The sequence below is a fragment of the Mauremys mutica genome, chromosome 1 (assembly GCF_020497125.1).
Source record: "Mauremys mutica isolate MM-2020 ecotype Southern chromosome 1, ASM2049712v1, whole genome shotgun sequence".
NCBI classification, from domain to species: domain Eukaryota; kingdom Metazoa; phylum Chordata; order Testudines; family Geoemydidae; genus Mauremys; species Mauremys mutica.
In genome coordinates, this window is record NC_059072.1 from 114,114,493 (window position 1) to 114,135,366 (window position 20,874).

At 44.4% G+C, this 20,874-nt stretch overlaps 2 protein-coding genes across 3 annotated transcripts in view; one reads left to right on the forward strand and one right to left on the reverse strand.

Moving 5' to 3' along the window:
* The window catches only part of MICAL3 (microtubule associated monooxygenase, calponin and LIM domain containing 3), a 346,852-nt gene that overhangs the window by 298,696 nt on the left and 27,282 nt on the right, over positions 1 to 20,874 (reverse strand). Inside the window, exons 6-7 of the mRNA XM_044991795.1 lie at positions 16,495 to 16,602; positions 15,997 to 16,093 (exon numbers count right to left, since the gene is read on the reverse strand). The gene's annotated coding sequence lies outside the window, so the exon portion shown is untranslated. The remainder of the gene's footprint in view (positions 1 to 15,996; positions 16,094 to 16,494; positions 16,603 to 20,874) is intronic.
* LOC123352078 (tubulin alpha-8 chain-like) lies at positions 4,561 to 14,397 on the forward strand. 2 transcript variants are annotated; one of them, XM_044991816.1, is made up of 5 exons: positions 4,561 to 4,718; positions 11,311 to 11,533; positions 12,303 to 12,451; positions 12,871 to 13,551; positions 14,063 to 14,392. In XM_044991816.1, exons 1-5 carry the CDS (start codon positions 4,716 to 4,718, stop codon positions 14,354 to 14,356), a joined length of 1,350 nt encoding a protein of 449 aa, XP_044847751.1. In that variant the 5' UTR covers positions 4,561 to 4,715; the 3' UTR covers positions 14,357 to 14,392. The 2 variants fall into 2 exon arrangements, with proteins under 2 accessions (XP_044847751.1, XP_044847742.1); XM_044991807.1 differs by having other exon boundaries at positions 4,568 to 4,761; positions 14,063 to 14,397.

The following is a 20,874-nucleotide window of genomic DNA, read 5'->3' on the forward strand; positions in this document are numbered from 1 at the left end:
GAACAATTTTCAGCTTGTGTGATTGGAGGATATCTGGATGCATATTATAAGACTGTCCTCCATAAATGAGGAAAAGTTAAGGTGCCTTTATTATTCTTTTGTTCCACTCTTTCTTTCTATGGGAATTTGCCAATGCAATATCGCTGTCTTCCTTTTAAACAAATAAATTAAAAAAAAGGCAGTGGCTGTTGAAAATAGCAATTCCAGTCTTAAAAACCACTGGGAAGCATTTATTGCTCGATTTTATCCTACTTTTTCTACTGCAAGTTACAGTGGATCAGTATATTTGATTTGGGAGAAATGAAGTAACAGCCGCCCGAATTGAGCTTGAGCACTCCTGAATTTTGAGGTGTTCAAATCTGGAAGGCAGGTGCTAGATTCCCTTTCTGAATATTAGCTAAATCTGGAAAGGAAAAGTCAATTTCTGCTTCCATGGCTCAGAAGTGGAAATAGTTCTAAGTGCCTGGTACTGTTTCTAAAGCTGCCCAGGTCCAGAGCCTCCCCTCCCTTACTTTTCATTTTAAATTCTAGTGGGATCCACATACCTCCCTTGCTAGGCTTCAGATAGAGAGGGGCACTGTCCATTTAGTCCACCCAATTCCTTCTTTGGGGGTGAGGTCACACCAGTATCCCTAATCCAGTCTGGGGAGGTCTTCTGAAGGGATATCTGGGGCAAAGCCTACTCCTTGGGCACACTTGTTCCCCATTCACAGTGCCACCCCTTTTGACTCACAGCAAGCTGCAGCATGGCTTAGATACTTCACTCCCTACTCTTCCCTTTCCTGTTGATAGCTGCCAAGAGATTGCTGAGAAATGTAGTTCTTTTCCTGCTCCAGGCTCTGTAGGCAGGGAGCTAGGCAAGGAACTACAGCTCCCAGGGTCCCATGGATTCTCAGCTCCCATGCTGGATCCCCAGCTGCTCCATGGCTCTGTTCTTGCAGGGTTGTGAGAGGGGGGGAAGTGAGTGGCCGAGAGAAAAAAAAAGAAAAAAAAAAAAGGATGGACTGAATGCCGCCCCCTGCAAATGTGCCACCCCAAGCATCTGCTTGTTTTGCTGGTGCCTAGAGCCGGGAGGAGGATGAAACTTGGTGACTTTTTGTTGTGCACAGGTGATCCAATAATCTACCACTGAGATCTCTTGATACATTTCTCCTTCCCCTCACTGACACATTTCAATCACTAGAATTTACAACACGCTAAATAATCACCATCATTCCCCTCCAGTTACCTCTGATGTCACATAGGCCCAGATCCTCAAAGGTATTTAGGTACCTAGCACTCATTGAATAGCTGGGCTTGTCTACTTGGCACTTTACAGCGCTGCAACTTTCTCGCTCGGGGTCTGAAAAAACACCCCCCTGAGCGCTGCAAGTTTTAGCACTGTAATGTGCTAGTAGAGACAGCGCGAGTAGCTGCGACTACACAAGCCACGTTGCCAGTGAAAACGGGCCGATACACAACAGGAAAATCATCTCAGCAATTGACAGTGCCCTGACTATAATTATAATAATTAGATATAACAGTTAATAATTTTGCTTAATTACAAACGGATTGTTTTATGTGCAGCGTAGTCACCACTTAATGAGTTTTAACTATATTTAAAGTTAGTAACACGTGGGGCTGTCAGTTAACTCATGCGATTAACTCAAAAAATTAATCATAATTAACTCCACTGTTAATAGAATACCAACTGAAATTTCTTGCAGTAATAGTGCAAGAGTTAAGCACAGAAATGAAAGATACATTAAATTGAAGGGAAACTAAGGGGGACATTTATGGGAAGACTATAGTTTCCCAGCTCACAATTTGACCAGAGGCATGACTTTTTTGTAAGTGGTGACCACCCGGATTTCCAGCTGAAGTAAAGAGTTGCTGTGGGTGGTCAGCCCCTCTGACAATCATATCCCAAGATACCAAGGTATTCTTCTGACAAGTGTCATGAAGTCTTTAAGAGCCTCATTTCTGTGTCTGTTTTTAATGCCCTCTTTTCTAGAGCCATCCGAAGGTAACACTCGTAGTTTTCTATGAATGTAGCAGTATCACAAGGTAAACTCAAGCTAATTGATACTCAGTGTTCACACCCAAGCATGAAAAAATTTACAAAATTACCCAATTCACTTCATGGTTTGATGCCTTTGTTTTTCACTTGATAATCACAATTGAGGGCAGTGGAAATAAACCAGAAAAAAAGTTCATGATGGATTTTGTAACATACAGTCTACAAAGTTTATATTTTTGTTGGTGCTTAGACTTATCAGCCGTTTTCCTAAGTCCTGCAATACAAAAGCCAGAAAATATCCCAGTATTAATGAATCCTTTAAAAACAGAACATGTGTATAGAACAAAGAGTTTTAAGATCCAGTGCAGATATCAACCTATCTTTCACTGATTTAAAAAAAAAAAAAAAAGTACTGCTTCAATGCTTTTAGCGTCATAAGTAAGACTACGATTTAGTCACGGTATTTTTAGTAAAAGTCATGGACAGGTCACAGACAATAAACAAAAATTCACGGCCCGTGACTAGTCCATGATTTATACTATAAATACCCTTGACTAAATCTTGGGGGGGGGCACTGTTGGGTGGGGGGTGCCCCAGGGGGCTGCTACTGGGGGGGGGGGGCGGCAGTGGCACCAGCTGCCTGGAGCTGCTGGAGCACAGTCTGCTCTGGCCACCCCAGGGACTGCTGCTGGGGGTCGTTGCTGGGGGCCACTGGAGCAGTGGCTGCTCTGGCTGCCCCGGGGGCCGCTGCTTGGGCTATTCCTGGGGCTGTTTGAGCAGCTGGCCCTGGAGCCAGCTGCTTTAGCAGCCCTCGGGTCAGCCACACTGGCTGCTCCAGAAGTCACGGAAAGTTACAGAATCCATGACTTCTGCAACCTCCATGACAGACATGGTGCCCTATTCATGACTGATGGGTATTCTACAGCTCATGATCCTGAGTGCAGAACAGAGAGTCTGAGTTTTCCAGGGATATTCAGCAAAAGCATCAAAACATGATTGGCCGGATTTTGATTTTGGTTACACGGCTGCAAATCTGGATTACCTCCATTGCCTTCAGTGGAGTTGCTCTGGCTTTACAATGGTGTGATTGAGATCAGAATCTGGCCCCACTTGTCCAATGATGATTTTTAAACAAATCAACTCCAGTAAAGTAAGATCACTCCAGAAATAACATTAGGGTGACCAGACAGCAAATGTGAAAAATCAGGACAGGGGATGGGGGGTAATAGGAGCCTATATAAGAAAAAGACCCAAAAATCGGGACTGTCCCTATAAAATCGGGACATCTGGTCACCCTAAATAACATTTTAGTTTTCAACAGAACTCAGCGAAGTTCTCGCTTGGTTACAGATTCTGCAGTAAAAGAAAACATTCCTGAAGGCGGGTTCCTTTCCAAATGTTCTAGCAAGGATAAAGTTGTACACGATGGAAAACTGAATATATTTATAGGCTTTACAAATAACTTGGTAATTCATAGGTGCTAAGAAGGAATTCCATACCTTTTACCTATATCTTCTGTGTCTTTTTTCAGCCATGCTGCTTGATGTATCAGCTTGACTTTTTGCAACCAACACAACCATTTTAGAGAACAAATCAGTCAGGAACCAATTTACAAAAATGACTACTAATTTTGGGTGTCCACTTTGGATACTAAGTGCCTGATTTTCAGAGATACTGAGCACTCTCAGCTGCCACTGACTTGGCAGTTGTGGATGCTTATGTCTGAAAATCAGTCCCTGTTTCTCAAGTTGGACACCCAAGAGATCCAAATTAGTGGACACTTCTTTACTCATTTCAGCTCTGAGGAAGAGAAGCATTTCAAAGAATGAAGATGAATTGAAAACACCTCTCTAATGGTGCTTGTGGTCAGAATATTATTAAAGATATAGAATAAAGTGAAAATAATACTATTTTATCTTGCAGTTAAAGTTCAATAGTAATAATATTTTATGTTTATCTAGTTCCTTTAAAACACTGTGGGATACATGGGCTGTAGATTGGGCCGATTGCCATCAAAAAGGTATAAAGTAGAGCTGACCAGAGAATGGCAAAACTTGCAAAAAGTTTTGGGGTTTCAAAATTTGTTTTCATTCTTAATTGGAATGAGAACAAAAACCTTTCAAAAGTTTTCATGAAACAGAATTGTGTTGAAATGTCCATTTTCAGATTGAAAAGGTCAGGTTTCCAGTTCAGGTCTCTCTCTCTCTCTCCACCCTGGACCTCAGAATCCTTCCTGATGAAAAAATTGTTGAAATGGATACATTTCCAGGAAATGTTTCAGTTTTGATGAAACAACATATTCTGATGAAGTATATTTAGCTGAAAATCTTCCAACCAGCTCTGGTATAAAGGATTAGTTGGAAGGAAAATTTCGTCAAGAATGAATGCAGGGTACAGGGGGGATAAGTGTGTGGGATTCCTGGAGAGAGAGAATGGAATTTGGGGTGTATCTGGTTACAGGGAGGTGCTCTTGTGTGTGTGTGTGAGGCGGTCAGTGATGCAAATAGGCAAGGGGTGGTGGAAAGTGAGGGTTGCCTTGGGGAGATTGTGACCTCCTCTTGGCACTGTGATGCTGTAGGGCACCAGCTGGTGTGGGATGCATGGCATGGGCTCCCTCCCACCAAGCTGCTTAGAGTGATACAGCAGTGGAAACATCACTATCCAAAGCTGCTGCTTCTCCTCATCCGAAAGGGAAGTCAGCACCCCTAGAGGCACTATGGTAAGGACGAATGCAGCAACTCCCCATTCGAGGAGGGAACAAGGTATTCTGGGAATGTGAGGACACAAGACTGTATTCTCTCTACTGCCTGCTCTGGAGCTGGGCGAGAGGGAGAGGATCGTGGTTGCTTTTTGCTTCAGTGTTTGGAATCTGGGATGGGGGAGGAAGGGGGTGAATGGGACCAGAGATTGATGTCTTTGATTGATAGACTATAAGGTCTGCAGAGACCTAGTAATTCACCTTGAGTAAACCTTTTAGAAAGATATCCAGCCTTGATTTAAAGACTTAGAGTGAGGGAGAATGTACTACACCTCTGCTAAGGTGTTCCAATGTTTAATGACCCTCATTTAACAACTTATGCCTTATTTCCAGTATGGAATTTTCCTAGCTTGTTCCTAGCTTGTTCCAGCAATTTTATCTTGTTACACTTTTGACAGCTAGATTGAAGAGTCCCCTGGTTAGTACCAGAGACCTTCTTCCTGTGTAGGCACTTAGAGGCCATGATCAAGTTGCCACTGGAAGGTGTGTCCTCCAGGCCTGGAATAATTCTTGTTAAATAATTTACTAAATCCTCTGCAACGCTTCAATAATTGGACCAAGTCTGGCATGCACAGGGTTTGGATGTTCCTGGCCCCAGACCCTGTGATGCACTAGGTGGGGGCTTTTTAGTCTGCTCCCTCTCATAGCAGGAGAACTGAAATGCTGGATTTGAGACACTAACCCTCACACGCGCAAGGGGGATGAAGAGGCAGATATTATTTGGGGAGGGACTACTACTTCCTCTTCCAGCCCCCTCTCCCTCCAACACACACTTAAAAACATGCTGGCAAGGTTCGCATTTTTAACTGAGGCGTGAACTTTTTTTAACTTAATAAAATTTTAAAAGTACACTGTACCCTCAATATATCCAGATGACACATGATGAAATGCCTATAATCTAGAAAATGACAATGTTAAGTACATTTGGATTCTTACAGGGTATGTGTACATGTCACTTTTTATTCAATCCATAACTTCAAGCAATACCAAGGTAATAAATACATATAGATTAAAACTGACAAAATTACATCTGATTAAAGGAAAAAAATTATACTTCTAAATTGTATTGTTATTTTTGGCAACACAGAGGGAACTCCAGGAGAGTGGTGAGGTAGTTCAGTGTGCAGAGAAATAGTTCATGGACATGTACAGTCTACATTTTCAGAAGGGGTTAGTGATGTTGGGTCCTCAACATGAGACATCACCAAAGCCTGAGTCTCAGAAAGGGCTGAATACTCACCCACAGAAAAATCAAGCTCATTAAAGGGTCTCAGTTTGTAACCCCAACAGTAGAGGCATCCAAAATCATTAGCCACTTTTGAACATTTACATCACATTAGAAGATGTGAGCACCCATTCAATGGTGCCCACAGTCCTAGTTATGACATCATACCCCTGCTGATCATCAGTGGTTTGTGTCACAGACCCCTGACCTCACTGACAGGACGAGGGCGAGACTCTTGCTATTTATCACAGAAAGCACACGAGATTTATAGTGTGTCAAATACAGGCTGGGAAAAACAGTGAGGCAAATTCCTCCTGGATGGAACATCATTACATCAGTGGAATTACAAAGAGGAGGAATTTGGTCTTACACCTCTTAACTATTTGGTGTCTGCTGTTTATGATTCTGTGTCTTTACTTTAGTAGCATAGAATGGTTCTCATAATAGGAATCTAGAAACGACACAAAACTACAAGAAATGTAAAAGAGGTCATAATTTCAGGAACATAATTAAACTATTTTTTTCTGATTATTTTTAACTTAACTTCTCATTTATGTCCCGTTCATCCTTCTGATTCTCATCTAAACTAAAATCCCTTTACACTGTGCTGGCAGTATAAAGCAGCCTTAAAGTGGGTGTAAACATCATTTATTCCCACTTTAATGCCATTTTACCTTGCCACAGTGGGGTAAAAGGGGTTTAGTATAAATGAGAATCACGCCCAGTCTGAGTGTGAGAAGGGTAGAAACCCCTCCAAAACGTAGTCTGAAAGAGAAATGGCCAAAAGACCTGATTCAAAGCCTACTGAAATAAATGGAAGCACTCCCATTTCAATAAGCACAATTGAATTAGCCATTATTCCATGGAAATGCTCATGCTTACAATTAGCAATAGCATATTCTGTCCATAGGCCTCCTGAAGGACTATGATGGGAAGAAAACATTTCCAATTAATTCCCTTTCATTTTGGACCCTACAATTATATTTAAATTCTCTCCTAGTACAGGGCTTTGCTGGAGATCCATCCCCCACCACACACACAGTTTCACCATCTACTTAGATGGATCTAACAACATGTGCAGCCTTTTGGTAGTGAGTACATATGAAAAACAACAAGGTAGCTGCTACCTGGAAGATAAGACTCTACCTCAGTACAAATGAAGCCTAAACCAGACTGTGCTCTAAACGTCTGCCAACTGTATAGAGTCTGGTCTTCTAGTACTGCAGTGCAAATACAGTTAATAAGAGCAAATGTGAACCCCAGACTGTTAGACAGGGAATTCAATGTTCGAATTTGAAGTAGGGTCAGGATTTAAATATGCTACAGAGATCAGTTTACTATGCCTTGGACTCCGAGGAAGGTCTACTCTCTTCATTGTTAGAGGAACAATGAACTTATTTTAAAGCCATTTACTTTGAAACCCCCCATTTCAAATCTCTTGCTTCTCTTTGCATTTCTCCTGTGTCAGTCAGAGCATTTCCAAATTACAGCAAGTGTAGCGAAGAAAAGGGTTTCATGCAGATCTGCTCTGCCATGGGACTCATCCCAGGGAGCTGATTCAAAAGGTAGAGTTAAGATATTCACTGGAAAGGAACAAGATCTGATTAGGGGAAAAGGAGGCAGATCTGCAGCCTTTATGAGGCACAAGTCCTATTATGAAATGAATAACTCTCCAGAACAAGCACCCTGCTGTGTGAGAAGATATAGAAAGAAGGTTGATTACCAGAAAACAGCTCTTGTCTTCATCTGAACTGGGTAGAGGTTTTTCCTTTTTTGATGAATGAGCTGGCATATTCAACTTACACCTCTACCCTGATATACTGTGACCCGATATAACATGAATTCGGACATAACACGGTAAAGCAGCGCTCCGGGGGAGGGGTGAGGGTGGGGCTGCGTGCTCCGGCGGATCAAAGCAAGTTCAATATAACGTGATTTCACCTATAACACGGTAAAATTTTTTGGCTCCTGAGGACAGCGTTATATCGGGGTAGAGGTGTATTTACAGCACAATGCTCATTATAACAGCAGGAGAAGACATGGGCCAGAAAACAGAATTAAATCCTACCTCATCTGAATCTTTCACTCACGAAAAACAAAAAAAAATCTTATTTGTGTTTAAATAAAAATAGAACATGGCTTCACTTCTAGCTTTGGGTTTGGTTCTTGAAAACCTGAGACATGGTCAATAAGGTTTTATAAAATCAAATCCACCCCTGGTTTTGGCATCTTTAATGATCAGGGAGGCTGAGATGGTACTTTAAAACTTTGAGAATACACAGCATGTTTTTGTTTTTGACTCCAGAAACACATTCCAAAGTATAATGGTCAGGATCTCTGTGCTGTGGAGAGGGATGAGAAAAAAACTCTTCTTGACAATCGTTCAGCACATTTGTAACACAGAATTCTTAGGAGAACATGGTTGTGTTGATCCAGCCAAGTCTGATTCCATTTGTTTTATAACCTGAGCATGACTGAGCCAGGTCAGCATTCAGATAGGAAGGTTCCAAGAAAAACGAAGTCTGTGGAAGACATACACATCTTTTGGGCATCAAATTGTTGCTTATAGACTACAACCGGACCACTGTACCAATGGGAGAAAACCCGAGTTTCTGTTAACTCAGTAGGTAGCCTTACTTCTTTTCAGTTCAGAGGTCTGGGCTCCAGGTCTTGCTGGAATGGATTTCTTAGAAATAAGGATCATCTCTGGTTTAATGTTTAATTTAAAAACAAATCCTGAGCCCAGAATGTGCCACACTATTGGGTGTGCAAGCCTCAAAAACCTATAGCCAGCCTGTCCTGGGGGAAAGATGACATAATCCATAAATGGGGGCTGGGAGTGCCCTAGATATATACTGAACATACCCTGTATAGTCCTTTGTGAGTTGTCCCTCCATGCTGGAGCCATGAGTATGAAGGATATGAAGACACTTTCCTTGTGAGCAGGTTATTCCATAAGTGACTTATGCAGGGTCTCTTGCACTTTCCTTTGGAGTAGTTAGTAGAGGCCACTGCTAGACAAGAAGCTAAATGATGGTCCACTGGTCTGATCCAGTATGGTAATCCCTGTATTCCTATTTCTGCTACATGAAGGGGAAGGTAATTGAGAAAGAGGTAGTGTTACAATTCAATATACCTCAGAATTCTTTGATCTGTATCAGTCTGGGGTCAGACCAGGTTATAGATCTGGAACTGGATTGCTATTGATGGGAGACAGTCTCCTTCTAGTAATGAACAAGAGTAAGATGTCCGTACAGATTCTATTAACTCTCTGTAAATAGATTCTGATGCCACTGATGATGAGGTACTGTTGCTTCAGGTAGAACTGCAGGCTCTTAGCATAATCGTTCTACAGTGGGTTTGCTCCTTCCTCTGGTCCCAGAGAGTAATGCTGGGCTCTTAAGTGTGGCTTTGCTCTGAGAGTCATTCTAAAACTGACAGCATGAGCTTCATGTTGGTTGTTTCATATCAAATTTGCTTAATTTACAAATATAAAGATGTTTCTTCTAATTGCCTGTCCTGCAAACTCAATATGGAAATTGACAGACAAGCTGGGTTCTACCTTTCCTGTGCAGCATTACAAGTAACAAAGATTCTTTTTTTAGACCAAATTATGCTTTCACTGATACCCCAGTGAATTTAGTGGAGTTGCACAGGGGTATATAAGGCTTAATTTGAAGGCATGTCACACAGCTGTCACAGCACAAGAAAGAACCCAGCTTGATTATCAGATCTCAGGCTGAATTTTCAGGGCTGGCAGTTGGGGGGAAAAACCCCACCACCACCTCAATCATTTCATTTGTAAGATTAGCAAATTTAAACAGAAATTTTTCCAGACTGAATTTCAGAGGAGAGCTGCACTGAGACCACTTCCAGTCTGTTCAAGGCTTTTATCTTCCAAGAGTGCCTCTCAGCTTATATAATATAAGGGCAGTTAATGGCTTGTCTTCACTGCAAAGTTAACTTGAGTTATAACTCGAGTGTGGTTGTACTTTTAGCTCAGGTTGGCTCGTCTGTCAGGGAGTATAGCCGAAAGCTTGAGTTAGCACAACTCATCCATGACTGCTCTGCTGTGTGAACCCAGGCTAGCGCCACTTGAATTCCCGCCATGTGCCCAAGCAGGACAGAGAAGTTCTATCATAATTAACTGAGAAAGAAATCACATTACATCACAGCTTGCAGCATTGTAAAAAACCATGTGATAGCCCCCAGAAGTTTTAATGCCATACGAGTGAGTGGAGCATCAGCGTGGACACAAGAGATTGAGTGTTGTTTGACAGTGTGGCTGCTCTCATTTGAGCTGGTTTAACTCCAGTAATTCAAGTGTAGATAATGCAAGTTCCTGCTGCAGTGAAGACATACCCTACGACTGACTAGGAAGTGCTTGCTAAAATATCTGATGTTTGAATATACCTCATCCAGCAGCAGTGCTCACCCAAAGGGCTTTTTGTAATTCATACTCTTTGGTGGTCTATAGTGCAATATTCGGGGCAAGAGACATTTATTTTGTTTAGCATTTAATTATTTTTGTTGTGTGTTTTAGTTTTATGTAATTATAGTGCCTTGCTGACATGGCAATAACCACTTTGGAAATTAGTTAAATATATATATGTGCTTGCTCAAAATATGCTTCAATGACACTGACTGTACAGCCATGTCTAAACGTGCAGGGTGCACACCTGTAAGTGTGTGAGTATGAGCTCTCAGGAGATTAGTTTCACATGTGAAAGATCTTAAGTGTCAAGGGAATGAGGCTGAGTCAACAACTCCTTGAGCTGGGCACTGATGAAAGCATCCTCCAGTCCAGTCTCCCAGTTGAGGGCTAAGGGCTCAGAGGACACCTCAACCCTGTTGAGTTATATATAGTTGGAAAATGCTGCATGCTGTGTCAGGTCCCAGCCAAGAATAAAAATAAATGGACCTTGCACATGCTGTTCATTTGGAATCTGTCACAGTGTATGCATGTTTGTGTGCGTATATATATGCGTATACATGAGGACATGTATTTGGTGTACACAGGTATGTGTGTGAGTGCCTGAAAATCTCCATTTTTCTTTGTGATTTGCTATTTATGTCCTTGTGTAGCTCTGCAGAAAAATACATTCACCATCCTATTTGTAAATAAGAGTTGGAACTTCTACTACAGGCAGAGAACAGAGGCTAGGCCGATTTCCATGGGTCCATGTTGGGTATGCGAGATTGGAGACTCCAAACCAGAAGTTGGTTTGGGATTTCTGAATGCAGCTATGACACACATATGTGACTATCAGGAGGGAGAAGGGTTGATGTGTATTAATTCTTCTGACTTGTGCTCTGTTCCCCCTACAGCGTGAGTGCATCTCTGTTCACGTTGGTCAGGCTGGAGTTCAGATTGGCAATGCATGCTGGGAACTTTTCTGTCTGGAACATGGCATTCAGCCAGATGGCACCTTCAAGAATCAGTCCAACAAGGTCAACGATGATGATTCCTTTGCCACATTTTTCAGAGAGACAGGCACAGGAAAGCATGTGCCACGGGCTATTATGGTAGACTTGGAGCAAACTGTAGTAGGTCAGTATAGAATTAACAATGGAAAATGGAAAAGCTCCTACTCCTATGTGGGTCAGGGTTGGGGTTTAGCTGTCTCCAGCAGTCCTTTCTTTGCATTTCAGTATGACCCCATCACTGGGATAAAACTAACCTATTTCAGGTTTTTAATGCCAGGCAGTTATAAACATTCATCTCTCAAAGGAGATTAAGTCTACTGATGAGAGAAGGGGAGAACACTGACTAAACTTTCCCATAAGTGCCCCACCTTGCTGTCAGCTGAGTCAGGAGGTTAACATTGCTAAGTGTACCTCTCCTCATAAGATCCTCTAACTCTGATCTTATTAGTGGTGATATTTTCCTTTGCCATTTGGGTGTTGTTCAAATTGGAGACATGAGAAGCTGCTGGTGGTGGTAGGTGTTTTCTGAGAATTTCCCATCCCTTTTTTCTGCAAATCTCCTCTCTTTTCTGATGACTTGCCCTCTGGTCAGGTGATTTCATTCCTGGCCAGGCACAAGTCTCTCCATAAATTGGCTAACTCTGCTAAGAGAAAGAGACTGGCTTATAAAGCAACATTCACTTCTCCCTTCAGAATTTAGAGAGCATCATCTCTGTAACACAACTTCATTTTTGTACAAACTCAAGGATATTTCTAACATCCTGGTCTCCCATGTCACGTGCCTGCCAATGAACAGCACTGCCAATTAACAACTATTTGGGGTGTTCAACAAAAATCATCATAATTGGAGTGTGTCCATTCGAGGCTTCTTATGGTTTCTCTTTCTTGGACAGATGAAGTGCGGACTGGCACTTACCGTCAGCTTTTCCATCCAGAACAGCTGATCACTGGAAAGGAAGATGCAGCTAATAACTATGCCCGTGGTCACTATACCATTGGCAAAGACAGAATTGACTTGGCATTAGATCGTATCCGTAAACTGGTAAGTGATAGTACATCAGAAACAAGATTCTGGGCTGGCGGCATGAGTAGGTTAAAGGGACATATATGTCAATTGGCAGCTCTTGTTTTGCTCCCAATAGGGTCATTGGTTCAGAGTAGAGACGGATTGTATTGTAGGTCAGTTCCCAGATGGATGGAAGACTCAGACAGAAGCCTAAAATGTAGGTTCCTGCAGCTTAAATACTTCACATTTATCACTGTAACAGCAAACCAGTAGTGATACCTATCGAGCCCACACCATTATGTGAGAGGTTGTTATCGAGTCTTTTCCCAGCAAGACCTGTGCTGATCTCTGTCCTGTGTTTTGGATACAGATGTCCCAGCTTCAATCTCAGGATGCGCTCATGGAAGTCTCAGAGATTTAGACTGATTCCTTTTGTTCTCTGTTTGGCTTTTCAGACTGATGCCTGTTCTGGGCTACAGGGATTCCTGATTTTCCACAGCTTTGGTGGGGGCACTGGCTCTGGCTTTACCTCCTTGTTGATGGAACGCCTCTCCCTGGATTATGGCAAGAAGTCCAAACTGGAGTTTGCCATCTACCCAGCCCCTCAAGTCTCCACTGCAGTAGTGGAGCCGTACAACTCCATCCTGACCACTCACACTACCCTGGAGCATTCAGACTGCGCCTTCATGGTGGACAATGAGGCCATCTATGACATCTGCCGTCGCAACCTGGACATTGAGCGCCCCACTTACACCAACCTTAATCGTCTCATCAGCCAGATAGTCTCATCAATCACTGCCTCTCTGCGCTTCGATGGTGCCCTCAATGTGGATCTGACAGAGTTTCAGACCAACCTGGTGCCCTACCCTCGCATCCACTTCCCCTTGGTGACATATGCACCCATCATCTCCTCTGAGAGAGCCTACCACGAGCAGCTGTCAGTGGCGGAAATCACCAGTTCCTGCTTTGAACCCAACAACCAGATGGTGAAGTGTGATCCCCGTCATGGAAAATACATGGCCTGCTGCATGTTGTACCGCGGTGACGTGGTCCCCAAAGATGTCAATGTAGCTATTGCTGCCATCAAGACCAAGAGAACTATCCAGTTTGTGGACTGGTGTCCAACAGGCTTCAAGGTAAGAGGGACAAAGACACACTGGCACTGTATATTAAAGGGACATTGTCAAGTAGTCCAGCCCAAATTGTGATTTCAACTCTTGAACGTTTTCCATTTGTGAGAAAAGGGAATGCTTAGAAGTGTGTGTGTGTGTGTGTGTGTGTGTGTGTGTGTGTATGTATAATCTTCAGTTACTCCTTTGGAGAATGAACATGTCCTATTTACATATCCTACTTCCACAGCCTCTTAAGCAGTCTCTGTGCTCCCTGATCTCCTATCCAGTTTTGGTTGCTCTCCCTTGTTCTCATGGGTTATAGCTGAGAAATGAATAATCCAAAAAGGGCAACATAGATGTTTTTTGCCATTATGGTAATTTAATACTGTGGTTTCAGCCCCCTAACCCCTCTCTTTCCAACCACGTATGAGGCTACTCTGACTTTTCCGCCATGTTTATTTGACTTTTGTTGTCTCTCTGGATCCTCTTTTCTCCCTCACTCTTTTCCCTCTCTCTTTCTTGTTCTTATTACCAGGTTGGAATCAATTACCAGCCTCCCACAATAACACCCGGAGGAGACCTGGCCAAAGTGGAACGTGCCGTCTGCATGCTAAGCAACACCACAGCCATCGCTGAGGCCTGGGCAAGGCTGGACCACAAGTTTGATCTGATGTATGCCAAGAGGGCATTTGTGCACTGGTATGTTGGTGAAGGCATGGAGGAAGGGGAGTTTGCAGAGGCCCGAGAGGACTTGTCTGCACTGGAGAAGGACTACGAGGAAGTGGGAACCAACTCATTTGGAGAAGAAAATGACGGGGAGGAATTTTAAATACACTTTGCCCCTTGCTGCATGCAGGATTGTCTTTGTGTCTTTTTACTGCATGTGTCTCCTTCTTGTTTGTTTTATACACACAACAGTTCCCATAGACTGAATATTATGAGGTCCATGTTCCAAGAATGCTCTTTCCTACCCCTCAAATCACGGGACAATGATCATATGAGATATGTCCACCTCCTCCTAAGTCATAATTCCTAGGAAGACAACAAACCTTAGATATCCTGCCATTGCACCCTGGGAGAAAGTTTCTTTTTGAGCCGAGTCCCACTGTATTATAATGTAATATTTACTATAATTTATTCATCTAAGGATTCACTCATGCATCTCCAATATCATGATTTGACAAGTTTTATTTGTAATATTTGCTTTTAAATGCTATATACGGTTGTGGCAGTGAGACTTTGAAAAGACAGGATTGCTATTGCAGGAACCAATGTTACTGAGCAGCAATGCTTAGCCATAGGTTCAAATTAGTTGGAAGATAAGTCAATAAAGCCTTCCTAGTTTACAATGCTATGAGACCACTCAGACTATTTCCTGCTCTTTCAAACATTTGATGTAGGACTCCCTGTTACAGCTTTCTGAAAACTGTGTAAATGCCTCAGACAGGGCTTTTGCAAATGACAAAAGGTCTGATTGCTCCTTTATATTAAGTTCCCTTTATACTGTCTTTGTGCTGTATAGGGCCTTAAAGTTAGATTTACCCTTCCTTTTGGATCCCTTATCACACTAGAGCATATAAAGTAGCCTTAATATAAACAAGAATCATGCCCAGAATTTTTAAATGTTCATGTGCTCGTTATTATTAACATTAAAAAAATACATCTATGACACTAGTCTTCATTCATGATCACTTATATGCAAAATAACAGAAGCTGTTTAACCTGATGGAGTCAAACCAAGATGGCTTTTACAAAGGGAAAGTCACACTTCTCTAACCTAAGCAGATTATCTGAAAAAGTTGGCATAGTAAATAAACAACTATTAAATAAATAACCAGTTTTTAAACAAGACATTGCCACTTCCCTCATGAACAACTGATAGGGAACAGAGATGTAGAGCGAGATTAATAGTGAGAGGCTTCAGGATATATTTTTAGAAATCATGCACAAAAACGTTAAGAACATTAAGGTTGTAAAGTCAACCACTCAGAAGTTAAGAAATGCCATAATTAAGATGGTCTGTGCTACCTTAATTCATCCCCTTCTGCATATGCATTATGATATTGTCTTTAATTACATGATCGCATCCTATTTTTCCCACCGGACCTCTGCCTCATTCAGTGCACAGGACGGACAGTGCTCACTTATTGAGCAGCTATTTGATATTTTGTTTTCTCCTAATTTTTTAATGTGTGGCTCCTGGCCATATTTACTTCACAATATTTAAACCCTGTTCTTATGACAGAATTATTCATTTCTTCATGGGCTTTCCTTATGCACTTATCATTGTAGTATCAGAGTGCTTCACACATATTAAATTACATTATTTTCACAACTGTGTGAGCTGAAGGGATGGCATCATCCCCATTTTACAGATAGGAAACTGAGGCTCAGAGTGATTAGGCCAAAAGTTTCCGCCCAGTTTTAGATTAACAGGACCTGATTCTTCAGAGGACTTATTATACAGACCTTTCTATGTTCAAAGCACAGCTCCCACTGACTTCAGTTGTAGCTTTGAATGCTCAGCACATCTGCAAATCAGACCTCAGGATATCAAGCTGGGCACCTTGAAAATGAGGAACACACAGTTAGTGGCCACCTGTAAATGGTTTAAGTGACTTGCTCAGAGTCACATAGGAACTTTGGAGCAGAGATATAATCCAATTCCCCAGGGCAGCATTCAACTGCCTTAATCATGAGACTGTCTTTTCTCTTCCTGCAGTTCCTTGTCTCATTCACTACAGACCTTCCAACTCCTGCAACAAACGAGGAAGGGTCCTATAGACAAAGTGTCCTTTACTATACAACCCTGATTCATCCCCAGAGCAGTTCTATCCTTCAGTGCACTGAATGAGGAAGAGGATTTCATGCCCTGGTTAGTAGGCCAAATATAATAAGCTGAAAAGCTTGATGTAGCCACCGGGACACCAGTTGCCCATCCCTGATTCAGGGCTTATCTCCACTTACTGGGGATTGACGCTGTGGCGATCGATCCACCAGGGGTTGATTTAATGGGTGTAGTGAAGACCTGCTAAATTGACTGCTGATTGCTCTCCCATCGACTCCGGTACTCCACTGGAATGAGAAGCATAAGGTAAGTTGAAGGGAGAGTTTCTTCCATCGACCCAGTGTGGTGCAGACACTGCTATAAATTGACCTAAGGTTCGTCGACTCCAGCTATGTTATTCACGTAGCTAGAGTTGCGTAACTTAGCTCAACTTAACCTTGTAATGTAGACTTGCCCTGATGATTGATCTACAAGAGAATGGTATGCATCTGGGACAACAGAGAAGTATAAGCTTTCATGAGATAAAGATGTAGTTTACCAGTGCCATCATGCTAGCATATTACAATCCTGCAACCAAAAGTAAAGTGAAAGTTCAGTAGGTTTAGGGGCTATATTGGGCCAAGATCAGGAGGACAGTACTTAAAAGGTACTTTCAAATTCAGAGTTCTGATACTCCCAAACAGAGAAAAAGGTTTTAGCTGTTGTGTGGCTCTGTGGACAAATATGTCTCTATGAGACTGAATTTGGTTTTATTAGACATAGTAAATCACTCAAGATTATATTCCACCAAAATCAAAATCCTTGCCAGAAGTGACAGATGGGAATTAAGGCTGTTACAATATTGATTCAAAATTTTATTCCAACAAAGTATATGCATCCGTGCAGCTGATGCATTATCAAGGCTATCCCCTAGAGCATATAAGATTTGTAATTCGGCAGCAGAATATGTCTGTTTTATAGTTTACACTGTTGTTTCCCACATTTTTCCTTCTTAAGGGGTAGAAGCAGCTTCTGAAAGAGATCCAGACATTATCCACCTTAGACACATTAAGGAGTCATTAAAGTGAACTTGTATAGTGGTGCCCAAAGATCTTTACAAACAGACATTGAAAATTAGGACACGAAGAGCTACCAGTGCTGTGTGGATGAAACCACACTGGAGAATGTTGATGGCCAGGTGTAGACACAGAAGCAGAACCCAGGTCTGCTGCATGTCCATCCTGTCAATTACTGGGCCTTTGACCAAGGCCAAAACTTATATCCGGTACAGAAATATCATTAATACCCTGTTGCCACGGTGGGCCATTTGTTGGTTCTTGTTGATTATTGTTCACAGTGGCAGGAAGTGTCCATAGTAAAAAGGTTACACCATCACCATTCTTAATAGCCTTGAGAACATAGTGGAAACATATGAGATATCTAAACTCTTTTTCAGTGACAATGATTCCCAATTTTTGTCCAAGGAATTTTGGTATTTGTTACTGGATAATAGTATTTTGCAAGCCAATGGGAAGGGTGAATGTCAAAATAGAACACTTTGCAAAGTACTTAGAATAGTGCTTAAAAAAGGATAGAAAACATGAATTCTCACATTTTTTGGCATATCATAATACATCCTATACGATCATTGAGAAAAACCCAGCAGAGCTACCCTTTGTTAGGAGATTCCATACCAAAATAGCAGAAGTCTCAACAGTTTTAACAGAACAGACTGTATTGAACAAGAAAGAGACTACAAAAGAAACAACAGTGGAAATGTTGAGACCAAGAATACATTAATCACAGATGACAACTGTCATAGTACCTGGTATATAACTGCAACTGAGAGAGCCAATCTCAGGTCAGCAGGGCCGGCTTTAGGCCAATTCACCCGATTCCCCTGAATCGGGCCCCGTGCCCAAGCCCCGGTATGGGGTACCAGAAGAGCCGGTGCGCTGCACTGGGGTGGCCTGGCTTCCCCAGGGGGCAATTTAAAGGGCCTGGGGCTCCCAGCAGGGGCTGGAGCCCCAGGCCCTTTAAATTGCCACCAGAGCCCCACTGCTGGAGCCCTGGGGTAGGGCTGCGGGGCTCTGGGGGCTATTTAAAAAGTCCGGGGCTCCCGTTGCTTCTACCGCCCCAGCCCTTTAAATAGCAGCGGGAGCCCTGCTGCTTCCCCAGGGCTCCCTCAGCTATTTAAAGGGCCGGGGCAGAAGAAGCAAGGGAGCCCCAGACCCTTTAAATAGCCCCCAGAGCCCTGGGGTAGTGGGGGGGCTCGAGCTGCCTCTGCTGTCCTGGTCCTTTAAATAGCCACCAGAGCCCCGCCGCTTCCCCAGGGCTCCCTCAGCTATTTTAAGGGCCGGGGTGTCAGGGCCGCCCAGAGGATTCAGGGGGCCTGGGGCAAAGCAATTTTGCAGGTCCCTTCCATAAAAAAAGTTGCAATACCATAGAATACTGTATTCTCGTGGGGGCCCCTGTGGGATCCGGGGCCTGGGGCAAATTGCCCCACTTGCCCCCACCTCTGGGTGGCCTTGCGGGGCGGCGGTAGAAGCAGGGGAGCCCTGGGCCCTTTTAATAGCCCCCAGAGTTCTGGGGTAGCGGGGGGCTCCAGCTGCCTCTGCCACCCCTGTCCTTTAAATAGCTGTGGGAGCCCTGCCGCTTCCCCAGGGCTCCCGCAGCTATTTAAAGGGCCGGGGCAGTAGAAGCAGGGGAGCCACGGGCCCTTTAAATAGCCCCCGAGCCCCGGGCTGCTGCCGCTACCCTGGTGGGGGAGGGAGGAGGAGGAGGGGGAACTTACTGTACAGGGTGGGCTGTACCGCCTGTACCCGCACCCCCTGCCCGCAGCCAGCCCCTGCTGCACCCCCTGCCCTGCCTGCACCAGCCCCTGCCTGCAGCCAGCCCCTGCTGCACCCCCTGCCCTGCCTGCACCAGCCCCTGCCTGCAGCCAGCCCCTGCTGCACCCCCTGCCCTGACTGCACCAGCTCCTGTCTGCAGCCAGCCCCGCACCCCCTGCCCTGCCCACAGCCAGCCCCTGCCCGCAGCCAGCCCCTCCTGCACCCCCTGCCTGCAGCCAGCCCGTCTCCAGCCAGCCCCGCACCCCCTGCTCTGCCTGCACCAGCCTCTGCCCACAGCCAGCCCCTCCTGCACCCCCTGCCTGCACCAGCCCTGCACCCCCTGGCCTGCCCACAGCCAGCCCCTGTCTCCAGCTAGCCCTGCACTCCCATTTTTTTACATTTTTTTTAAACATCCCTGCCGGGGCCCCGCCGAAAATGTTCCAATTGGGACCCGCACCTCCTAAAGCCGGCCCTGCAGGTCAGACTGTCAGAAAACAGGGCAGACACCCCACACTGCTGGTATATTCTGTAATTAGATTTCATCAAATCAGCGGCGTACTATCGCGTAGGCCAACAAGGCCTAGGCCTAGGGTGGCAAATTTGCAGGGGTGGCAAATTTGCTCGCACCCCCTCCCCAATTCCATCCCTTCCCCAAATCCCCGGCCCGCTTCCTCCCCGAGGCGCACCGTGCTTCCCTCCTTCCAACTCCCTCCCAGGCTTGCCACGCGAAAGTGCTGGGAGGGAGGGAGAAGCGAGTAGCGGCACTCAGAGGAGGCAGAGCAGAGGTGAGCTGGGGCCCACGAGCATGGGGAGTAACCCGGGGGGGCCAGGAACCGCTTCCCGCCCCAGCTCACCTCCGCTCCACCACTGCCATCTCCCGAGTGCACCGTAACGCCCCTTCTCTCTCCCCCCTCCCTCCCAGGCTTGCCGCGCAAAAGCGCTGGGAGAGAGGGAGGGAGAAGCGAGTAGTGGCACGCTCGGGGGATAGTGGAGGTGATCTGGGGCCAGCGGGCGCAGGGAGTAACTCTTGGTGGTGGGGGGGGACAGGGAACCGCTCCCTGCCCCAGCTCACCATCACTCCACCCCCGCCATCCCCTGAGCACGCCACATCTCCCCCCTCCCTCCCAGGCTTGCAGCGGGGGAGCAGAGGTGAGCTGGCGTGGGCTGGCAATTTTTTGAGGGCCTAGGGGCACCAGATCTGTTAATCCGCCACTGCATCAAACCAGTAATAAACATGCACTCCTGAACTATGTATTAGTCCAACCATGGAGCCACAGACAATCCCCTTAAGCTCTCCAGGTCCTTTTTAACCACCCAGACAAACTGGACTTTATGCTGAAAGGTTATTAAAACTGAAATCACCACACATTAGGTTCTTCCAACCCCAAGGGATCGGTCACTTACCCCAGGTCAATGGATGCTTTGGATCACACACCAAAACCAACACTGATAGCTAATAAATTTTTAGTTTACTAAAGAAATTGGTTAAGAAAAAGAAATGAGAGTTATTGAAAGGTTAAAGCAAGTAATGTACATAAACAGGCGAGTCAAAGATTGTAAGTCCAAAATGATAGCAGAGATGGGTTTCTGCTTAGTTCTCCATAAATGTCTCAGGACTGCCCAAAATGGCTTTGGGGACCTCTACTTTGTATCTGGGACACCCTCTGACAGCACTGAAATAGATCTGAGATCTAAAGGATCATTTCCAGGATCCAGTATTTTATAGAGTCTGCCCACAGAAGATAAGCC